Source organism: Trachurus trachurus (assembly GCF_905171665.1).
Source record: "Trachurus trachurus genome assembly, chromosome: 17".
Lineage (NCBI taxonomy): Eukaryota > Metazoa > Chordata > Actinopteri > Carangiformes > Carangidae > Trachurus > Trachurus trachurus.
The window spans coordinates 1,948,216-1,958,834 of NC_139900.1; the positions used below are offsets into that span (position 1 = coordinate 1,948,216).

General features: G+C 44.4%; 1 protein-coding gene across 1 annotated transcript; it reads right to left on the reverse strand.

The window, feature by feature from the left end:
- Positions 1–3,177: 3,177 nt before the first annotated feature.
- ccr9a (chemokine (C-C motif) receptor 9a) lies at positions 3,178–7,387 on the reverse strand. The gene is made up of 3 exons (XM_083992194.1): positions 7,306–7,387; positions 4,970–5,070; positions 3,178–4,317 (listed from the first exon to the last, which is right to left on the reverse strand). The coding sequence occupies exons 2-3, from the start codon at positions 5,030–5,032 to the stop codon at positions 3,238–3,240; spliced, it is 1,143 nt and encodes a 380-aa protein (XP_083848320.1). The 5' UTR covers positions 5,033–5,070; positions 7,306–7,387; the 3' UTR covers positions 3,178–3,237.
- Between the last annotated feature and the right edge of the window lie 3,232 nt (positions 7,388–10,619).

Genomic DNA, 10,619 nt, shown 5'->3' on the forward strand with positions numbered 1-10,619 from the left:
AATGTTTGTTCAAACAATAACATTGATGAAATGGATTCCAGATAAATGACCATGTGGTTATTTGCTTTGCAGGGAATCGTGCAATAGAAATACTTTTTACTTTTAATGATACTTTTAAATGTAAATTTCAGAGCCTGTACATTTTTTCACTTTCACTTTTACCAAAGTTATTTTTACACAGGTACTTTTACTTTCACTCAAGTAAAGAATCTAGGTACTTTTGCCATTTCTGTGTAATTGGCACAAAAGAGTTGTTAAGTCTGTTGTCTAGGTGCCATGTTTTACCTTCCTGGTTCTGTACAAAACACATCCTCACTACATTACTGAGCCTGTTGTTATGTTTCAGAGTGAGGGACCCAAACCGGCAGATGGTTTAAAGGGATAGTTCACCCAAAATTCAAATTTCACTCATTATCTACTCACCCTCATGTCGACTAAGAGCTGTGAGAATTTTCAGAGTCCTCCGTCCCTTCTCTGAGTTACGGGGGGCTCCGTGCAGCAGTATTTGTCCATATAATGGTCGTCAATGGATACCAACTTTCTTCGTCCAAAAAGACACACCAAAAAACATCCAAATACCTCCATACTGCTCGTCTGTAATGTCCCTCTTGTATTGAAGCCCCGACATGAGAAATTGTTCCACCGGTCAGTGCAAATCACGAGAGATTTGCACTGACACCGGCAGAGCAGTGAACTGAGACACTGGGAGCTTCCGCTACAAACAAGCTTAAAATATAGACTTATTAAATTTTTTTCGAAACAGTTTCTCATGTCGGGGCTTCAATACAAGAGGGACATTACAGACGAGCAGTATGGAGGTATTTGGATGTTTTTTGGTGTGTCTTTTTGGACGAAGAAAGTTGGTGTCCATTGACAACCATTATATGGACAAATACTGCTGCGCGGACCCCCCCGTAACTCAGAGAAGGAATGGAGGACTCTGAAAATTTTCACAGCTCTTAGTTGACATGAGGGTGAGTAGATAATGAGTGAAATTTGAATTCTGGGTGAACTATCCCTTTAAGAAGAGAAGGTTCAAATGGACTCGAGAAAACAGGAGTAAAATATCAGTGTTTCCTCTACATTCATGTAGGAGTGGTGGGCCGCCATGGACTGTCTACCAGCTCTTCACTCAGTCTGTCTATAGTCTGTCTGTAACCTGTTTGTAGTAGTTGATGTGTTGATAGACAGTGAGATGTGGTTCCTCACTCGTCCTCACATCAACAGGATGAGAGGAGGAAGGATGTTAACACACAGCGTGACTTTGTTCATCTACTTCCTGTTTGTCACACTTCAACAAACTGCAGGTTTCACACACAAACACGCACTTTAATGTTTGTCACACACTTTAATATTTGAATATGTTAAGAAATCACACCGACAAACTTTACATATACATGACTGGAAAATATGTACAGAATCAGAAACATAACAGAGCATGGACAAAGCTTCTGTTCAGCTTCTTAAACACAAAACAGACATATACAAAACAACAGAGATAAAAAGCACATGACAAATACAACACTGGCTCAGTTTAAGGTTACTCTTACTTCCTCATGTGATGCATTTCTTGTTCTAACAGAAACAACATGTGATGAAAACAAAGGTCACATGACTCAACATGTCAATAACAGCAGCTAAAAAAACAGTTTGTGACGTCAAAGATTTTCACATGTAATACTTTAGGAAAGTCCAAAAAAAAACCTGCACAGGAAAGAGTTGTGAAGGTGTCACGATACATTCAAGACCTTTGTTTAAGGGCTTTAAGCAGCTTGAAGCTACATTTAAGTAAGAATGGAGGGATTGGGATGGTGGGGGTGATGGAAGGGGTAATAGAAGGGGTGTTGGAAGGGGTAATGGGGTAATGGAAGGGGTTTTGGAAGGGGTGTTGGAAGAGGTAATGTGGTGATGGAAGGGGTGTTGGAAGGGGTAATGGAAGTGGTAATGGGGTGATGGAAGGGGTGTTGGAAGGGGTGATGGAAGGGGAAAGGGGATAATGGAAGGGGTTTTGGAAGGGGTGTTGGAAGGGGTATTGGGGTAATGGAATGGGTGTTGGAAGGGGTAGTGGGGTGTTGGAAGGGGTGATGGAAGGGGTAATGGAAGGGGTGTTGGAAGGGTGTTACAAGGGGTGTTGGAAGGGGTAATGGGGTGATGGAAGGGGTGTTGGAAGGGGTAATGGAAGTGGTAATGGGGTAATGGAAGGGGTGTTGGAAGGGGTAATGGGGGTAATGGGAGGGGTAATTGTAGGGATGATGGTGGGGATGATGGTAGGGATGATGGAAGGGGTGTTGGAAGGGGTAATGGGGTGATGGAAGGGGTGATGGAAGGGGTAATGGGGTGATGGAAGGGGTGATGGAAGGGGTGTTGGAAGGGGTGATGGGGTGATGGAAGGGGTGTTGGAAGGGGTAATGGGGTGATGGAAGGGGTGTTGGAAAGGGTGTTAGAAGGGGTGATGGAAGGGGTGTTAGAGGGGGTGTTGGAAGGGGTAATGGGAGGGGTAATGGTAGGGATGATGGTGGGGATGATGGAAGGGGTGTTGGAAGGGGTGATGGAAGGGGTGTTGGAAGGGGTAATGGGGTGATGGAAGGGGTAATGGAAGGGGTATTGGAAAGGGTGTTGGAAGGGGTGATGGAAGGGGTGATGGGGTGATGGAAGGGGTAATGGAAGGGGTATTGGAAAGGGTGTTGGAAGGGGTGATGGAAGGGGTGTTGGAAGGGGTGATGGGGTGTTAGAAGGGGTAATGGGGGTAATGGTAGGGATGATGGTAGGGATGATGGAAGGGGTAATGGGGTGATGGGAGGGATGATGGAAGGGGTGTTGGATGGGGTAATGGGGTGATGGAAGGGGTTTTGGAAAGGGTAATAGTGGTAATGGAAGGGGTGATGGAAGGGGTAATGGGGTGATGGTAGGGATGATGGAAGGGGTGTTGGAAGGGGTAATGGGAGGGGTGATGGAAGGGGTGTTGGAAGGGGTAATGGGGGTAATGGAAGGGGTGTTGGAAGGGGTAATGGGAGGGGTGATGGAAGGGGTGTTGGAAGGGGTAATGGGAGGGGTGATAGTAGGGATGATGGAAGGGGTAATGGGGGTAATGGAAGGGGTGTTGGAAGGGGTGATGGAAGAGGTAATGGGGTGATGGTTGGGATGATGGAAGGGGTGATGGAAGGGGTAATGGGGGTAATGGAAGGGGTTTTGGGCCTGATGGTAGCGGCAGCGTCTGTTGCCATGGCAGCGGGGTGTCTACAGGGACATGCCCGTGTCGCTGTCAGACATCACCGTCATCGAGGGGCGGGTCAAGCTCTGCTGCGTCCTGCTGCTCTTGCTCAGCGGGCTCTTGCTGCCCGAGGCCGGGCGGCCGCAGCGCAGCATCTGCAGGATGTCGCGGCGGAAACGCTGGCCCACGAATGCGTAGAGGAAGGGGTTGAGGCAGGCGTGCAGGTAGGCCACGCTCTTCAGCACCTGCCCCACCACGTCGAAGCGCTTCATCTCGTTGCAGTCCGTCATGGTCATGTTGGACGCCTGCGCCGCTTCCATCACCAGCACGCCGTTGTGGGGCAGCTGCGACACGACGAACACCACGACCACGGCCAGGATGACGCGCATGGCTTTGTGCTTCTGGAAGCTGCGCGTCTTCAGCAGGGTGGCGACGATGACGCTGTAGCAGAAGGTCATGATCATGAAGGGCAGGCAGAAGCCCATGCTCACCTGCAGCGACAGCACCACGACCTTTGTGACGTTGCCCACGTGGGAGGGGAACACCATCCTGCAGTGCAGCTCCGATTCCCTCTCGATGACGGCGGAGAAAATGAACTCGGGCAGCGCCAGCAGCAGCGCCAGCAGCCAAACGCCCACACACACCAGCCGGCTGTGGCGCAGGCGCTGCATCTTGGACTTTTGTGCCTTGGCGGCCTGCACGATGACGATGTAGCGGTCGACGCTGATGCAGGTGAGGAGCATCATGCTGCTGAACAGGTTCACCTTGTAGAGGGCGGAGTTCAGCTTGCAGAGCACGGGGCCGAAGCTCCAGCCGCCGGACGCCTCGGCGGCCCACAGCGGCAGCGTGAACAGGAACAGCAGGTCGGCCACCGCCAGGTTCAACAGGTAGACGTCCGACATGGTCTTCAGCCGGCGGCGGAAGTTCAGGTAGATCCAGGCCACGGCCAGATTCCCGGCTGCGCCCACCAGAGCGATGATCCAGAAGAGCGGCGGCTCAAACCGACTCCTGAAGTGCCGCACCGAGCTCCGGTCGCACATAAATTCCTCGTACTCGTAGTCGTCGTCGTCGGTGGTGGAGGGGAAGGGGCCGAGGGTGGACAGGCCCTGACGGGGAGAGACAACATCATCAATCAAACTGTAGACTGTGGACAGACGGACCAGTAACTGTAAAAACATCTTTCCAAGAATATTTGTCTTATTTCTTGTCCAAATGTCTCATTTCTAGTCAAAACTAATCTCTTTCCACTTAAAATAAGACTCATTACCTAAAAATTAACTTGTTTTTAGATCATTTTCACTTAAATTCACAATAAGTAGAAAAATCTGCCAGTGAAAGTAAGTTTTTTGTGCTTGTAATAAGGAAGAAAAACTTGCTCCACTATCAGATTTTTTCTACTTATTCCAAGTGAAAATCTGCTTGAAAGAAGTAAGAAGTGTCTAAAAACAAGCTACTTTTAATATGATGAGTCTGATTTTCAGTAGAATGAGATTTGTTTTGACTAGAAATGACATTTTGACTAGAAATAAGACAAATATTCTTGCTAAGATACTTGAGTTTTTGCAGTGTAATGCTGCATTAGCATCAAAACAAAGAAGGCTAAATAAAAAACCATAATACATACGTAGTCTAAGAAGAAAAAAGGAAAAGTTAGGGGGAGGGGCCCACTTTAGTATTCTTTAAGGGGGCCCAGAATTCATAGCAACGGCCCTGGACAGACGGACCAGTAACTGATAACCACCAGTCATAGTTTGTTACCTCGGTGGGGTACCCGGTGGTGAAGTTGGTGATGTCATCCATGATGTCATCCATGGTCGTCATGTCATCAGAGACTTGTTTACGCTGATGAGGTCAGCGACCTTCAAGGAAACAAACAAAAAGACAATAAGACAACAATAAATTAAAGGGACAATCACATACCGTCGTAGTTCCCACCATAAACGGAGATTCGGCGACTCGCCACAAAACCGAAAGTAAAGAAACGCTGGTCGGCTCGCCCAGCATTTCCACCACCACTAATAATAACAAAATAACCATAGAGACAAAACCATAGATTTATCTAAAATGGACCATTAACAAGTGGTGACGTAGATTCATCCACATTAATATCAGACTTTTAAATAACCAAATAGAAACTCCTTGTTGTCCCTTTAAGGACAAAGAAGCAGCTCTACTAGTTCAGATCAGATTATTGATCCCAAGAGGGAAATTTAAAATGTCGTAGCAGCTCAGACAAAAAACATGAAACACAAAAGTACAGAACTACTGCTCACTAGATACTGTACTGCAGTACAGCGCAGAGTACATGTAGTGCTACACTGTTGTACTTCTACCTGTACTGCAGTACAGCTCAGAGTACATGTTGTACTACTACCCTAACCCTCGTCACATCAGAGCTTCAGATTATTAAACCAATCAGTGATTAGTTGTTGTCACAGGTAAATCTGCCTGGCAACAGAAAATCAACCAATCAGCTGCTTCACGAAGGAGACGAACATGTGAAACATGTGAAACATGTGACTGTAGTGACGTCATACACGTGCTCTTCTGTGGCGCTCAACTCTAACCCAGACCAGGATGTCTGACCAGGACAAAAGACCTGTTGATCATATTGATCAGTATTCAGATTCAGATTCAGATTCAGATTCTTTTTTTTTTTTTAATGTGAACATATGGTACATATTGATGGACATTGACATGTAAATATGTGGGATTATAGCCTAATAATCCTAAATATAGGCCTATAGCCTAAGTGGCTAATTTCCACCCCCAGTCCCATTGGCAGGTTGATGTTAGACATAAAAAACAATGACAATAAAAAGTACAAGTACAAGAGGCAGGACGAGGACAATAAAACACCTTGACATCTTACACAAAACATATATGAACGACATAGCTACATAAACCACCAGTTAACTGACCAAAGACGGTTATTAAAAGAGTGGGTCAGGGGACCAACAGATTACTGAGAAGTTATAAAGAGCTACAGTGCTAGTTAAAGTGCTATGTGCTAAAGTGCTGCTATTGATCAGTGACAACGTTTTCCCTCCTGCTGTTAAACCAGTCAGGGTTATAAACTGTTTTCTTGTCTGTAACAACATCTCTGTCCCGTCTGTCCGTCCTGGGTGAGGCAAGGCAAGGCAAGGCAATTTTATTTGTATAGTCCGTTTTTACCACCAGTTTGTCTCAAAGGGCTTCACATGGCATCGTAACAACATCCTCTGCCCTTAGACCAGGGATGTCAAACTCAATTTAGTTCAGGGGCCACAAACAACAACAATTTAATCTCAAGTTGGCCGGACCTGTAAAATAATAGCATAATAACCTTTAAATATATTTTAAAATTTAGATTTTCCTCTGTTTTAGTACATTAATAAGATGTTTACAGTTACTGAACTATCCCTTTACAAAACATATTATGAACCACCTGAAATTTCTTGATAAAAATATGTGCAATTTCAAATTTTCACGCTTGACAAATTCATGGTGAGGGCCAGATTGGACCCTCTGCAGGGCCGGTTCTGGCCCACGGGCCGCATGTTTGACACCCCTGCCTTAGACCCTCACATCCACTGAGGAAAAACTCCATGGAAAACCCTTTTAACAGGGAAAACCAGGAGAAAGCTCAGGGTGAGCAACAGAGGAGGGATCCCTCACCCAGGACGGACAGATATGCAATAGATGTTGTTACAGATAGACAAGACAGTTTACAGTTTATGACACAGAATGTGCGAAATATGGGATTCCTCCTCTGTTGCTCACCCTGAGGTTTCTCCTGGTTTTCCCTGTTAAAAGGGTTTTCCATGGAGTTTTTCCTCAGTGGATGTGAGGGTCTAAGGACAGAGGATGTTGTTACGATGGGATGTAAAGCCCTTTGAGACAAACCGGTGGTAAAAACGGGCTATACTAATAAAACTGCCTTGCCTTGACGATCAGTATTTATCAGTGTTGATCAGTGTTGATCAGTTGTGGCTGCTCTGTAAAGATGAGGACAGACTTGTGTAAAATGAATAGTAAGTAGTGAAACAGACACTGAGACACAGACAACAGACACACACAGATACACACAGATTCACAGACAGGTGTGGACTTACAGTCAGTCGTCTCCTCGTGTCCTCGTCTCTCTGTCTGTCAGTCTGAACTTTGTGTCCGTTAAACCACAGAGACTCAGACGAGTGAAAGCAGAAGTGAGGAGGCGGAGCAACAAATGTGGCGCCTTAATCAAGACAAACAGGCTCACACACACACACACACACACACACACACACACACACACACACACACACACACACACTGAGAACATCCATGTGGACTGGACAGGTGATGGGGACAGGTGATGCTGAGGACCGAGACCAGTTTCCCTCGCACACACACACACACACACACGCACGCACACACACACACACACACACACTGCTGCACAACGTACAAGTGCTAGCAATATAAATAAAACAACATAAATCATCAAACATAGATAAACAGTAAAAACAGTTACTAAGAGAAGATAAAACAAATAAAAGCTATACGTAAAGATAAACATAAAACACACACATGCACACACACACACGCACACACGCACACATACACAGTGTAGTACAACTGAGGTCTGTGGTTTTTCAAACTGAACATCGTGTCTTTTCACTCGTTTTGTTTACTTCCTGTTAGAGGTCGAACACTAACACACACACACACACACACACACACACACACACACACACACACACACACACACCTGTATCAGGGCATGACACTCGGTGACGGACTGGCAATTTTTGACAGAGAAAGGCCACATCAGTTCAGTTTGTGTCTGTGTGTGTCTTCTGCTTTCCATGCTGTTGCATCATGGGTCTTTGCTGCGTGTGTTGGGGATGTAGGTTATTGAATTATGTTTTCTGATTGATGTTCTATATGTTCTTTTGTCACGTTGTTAACTGCTGTGCGTGTTTGTAGATTGCCTTGGCTAATAACTTTGTCATTTTAATCATATTCACATTCTGTTTTTAGGGTGACTTTTTAACATCCGTAGGGACTACAGATGAAAAACAGCCTCTTGGCTAATTCTGGCACATTTACAGTAATGTTATTAATGTCACTGTCCCTGGTTTCAAATAAACTTATTATTAGTATTATTATTATTATATGTGTATATATATATATATATATATACACATATACGCCCGCCAAGGCCGTTGTGGCATTTGCCCATATTTCCCTATGGCCAGTCCGTCTGTCCCTGATGACACCCCTGACCTTAAAGGACCAGTCCACAGTTTGAACCCATAGTGTCTTTAATGTCTCTAAAATATCTCTAATGTGTCTCTATTATGTCTCTAATGTGTTTTAATGTCTCTAAAATATCTACTGTCTCTCTTATGTCTCTAATGTGTCTTTACTGTCTCTCTAATGTCCCCACACGGAAAAAACCTATAGGTTTGAATATATGTGACATAGCCTACATAAAATGGGCCATTTTCATATATACGCATATATGCTAATATATATGGTGCATATACATTATATATAGAATATGCACCATATATGCACAGATAAACTGCATATAGGTTTCATATGCGCATAATATATCCTCATGAGGATATATAGGATATACATATATGTGCATATATGAAACCTATATACAGTTTATCTGTGCATATATGGTGCATATATGCGTATATATGAAAATGGCCAATTTTATGTATGTCACATATTCAAACCTATATTAAAACCTATAGGTTTTTTCCGTGTGGGTCTCTACTGTCTCTCTACTGTCTCTAATGTCTCTACTGTCTCTAATGTCTATTACGTCTAACTGTCTCTAGTGAACGTGACTTCTTTCACCTACATTACATGACAGCGGTAGAGACACGGTAGGACAGTGATGTAAGTGAATCTGTGTGTGTGCACGCGCATGCAAGTCGTATGTGTGTGTGTAAATGTGTGTGCGTGTGCATGTTTGTGGTTGCTTCTTGTCATGCAACTGCTCAGTGCAACAACCCTGTCACGCAATGTGGTTTAATCCTGTTTCGATGACGTTGCACACACACACACACACACACACACACACACACACACACACAGACTTCCTGTCATGTCAGAAAAGGAAAAACAACAACAGTCTGGTGTGACCTGTTCCTCTTTCTTCTACTTTCCTTCTTCTTCTTCTGTTGTTAAAAACAAGAGTTGCTCTCTCTCTCTCTTCTTCTTCTTCTTCTTCTTCTTCTTCTGCTGCGGCGGGTCCTGTCATTGGTCCTGTCCTCCATAGAGGGCCATACAGAGATATATACTGACTAGATGGCGCCTTCTGCTTCTCAGCGTACGTCAACACGGCGGCCATCTTGGTCCGGGGTTCTGACCATAGACATATAAACGTCTGACCAGCAGTCAGACCAGTCAGACCCTGTACAACACATAGACCAGAGCTGCATCTCTATGCAAATGAGAATGACTGATGCATCCTGGGTAATTTAGGGGCAGCACCCGGCATTTTTAAATTGCACTCAGTGGCTTTTTGTGTTTTGATGGAGCGTAGACTAACTAACAATCAATTTGAATGTTTTATTTTGTGTTTCTTTTGTAGCACTATGTCTCATAATTATTTTGACACCCTCTTTGAAACCCACCGTTCACGCTATCTTGAAAAACTACAATGAATGAATCTACGGTATGCTCCTTTAGCCTCCCACAGTGATCAATGACTCCACACAGTGGCCAGAAATGTCTGACCCAGACATCTACACGTATTTGGTGGAATCACCGGGAGGTTTTGGCTCAGTGTTGTCTGTAAATAGCCTGTTAACAGCCAACTTGTTGTTAGTTAGTTTGTCAAGACAGTTAGGCTGAACTTTTCAATGGAGGGATGCCGGGTGCTGCCCCTAAATTACCCAGGATGCATCAGTCATTCTCATTTGCATAAAGATGCCGCTCTGGTCTATGTATGCATGTGGGTGTGTGTCTAGGTCATGGATGTATTATGGTCTAGGTATGTAAGTGTAGCCTATGTTTATATATATATATATATATATATATATATATATATATATATATATATATATATATATATATATATATATATATATATATATATATATATATATATATATATATATATAATGTTTTCATAGATAGATATCTGTCTGACATTTATAATAAACCAAACTGCTTGAAAATCGGTTGAATATCCAGTGAGTTATGGTGGTTTTAATGGTTGATAGACGTCTAAAGCAGGAAGTAGAAACGGCTTCACCCCGTACCAAGATGGCGGCCGCCTTGACGCATCGCTCCAGTGGACAGCAGAGGGCGCGGGAGGAGCTCCAGTGAGGGAGCAGACGGTAGAGGAAGAAGCAGCAGCAGCGGAAGTAAACAGACGGAGCAGCGGAGCAGCTTCATGTAGCAGCGGGACTACAGGACT

What these genes read in the sequence shown, in the direction of transcription:
- ccr9a (XM_083992194.1), bottom strand. Translation starts at nt 5,032, where the DNA reads ATGACGACCATGGATGACATCATGGATGACATCACCAACTTCACCACC. An exon ending in CCACCGGGTACCCCACCGAG is followed by an intron (nt 4,318 to 4,969) that starts GTAACAAACTAT and finishes TCTCCCCGTCAG; the next exon opens with GGCCTGTCCACCCTCGGCCC.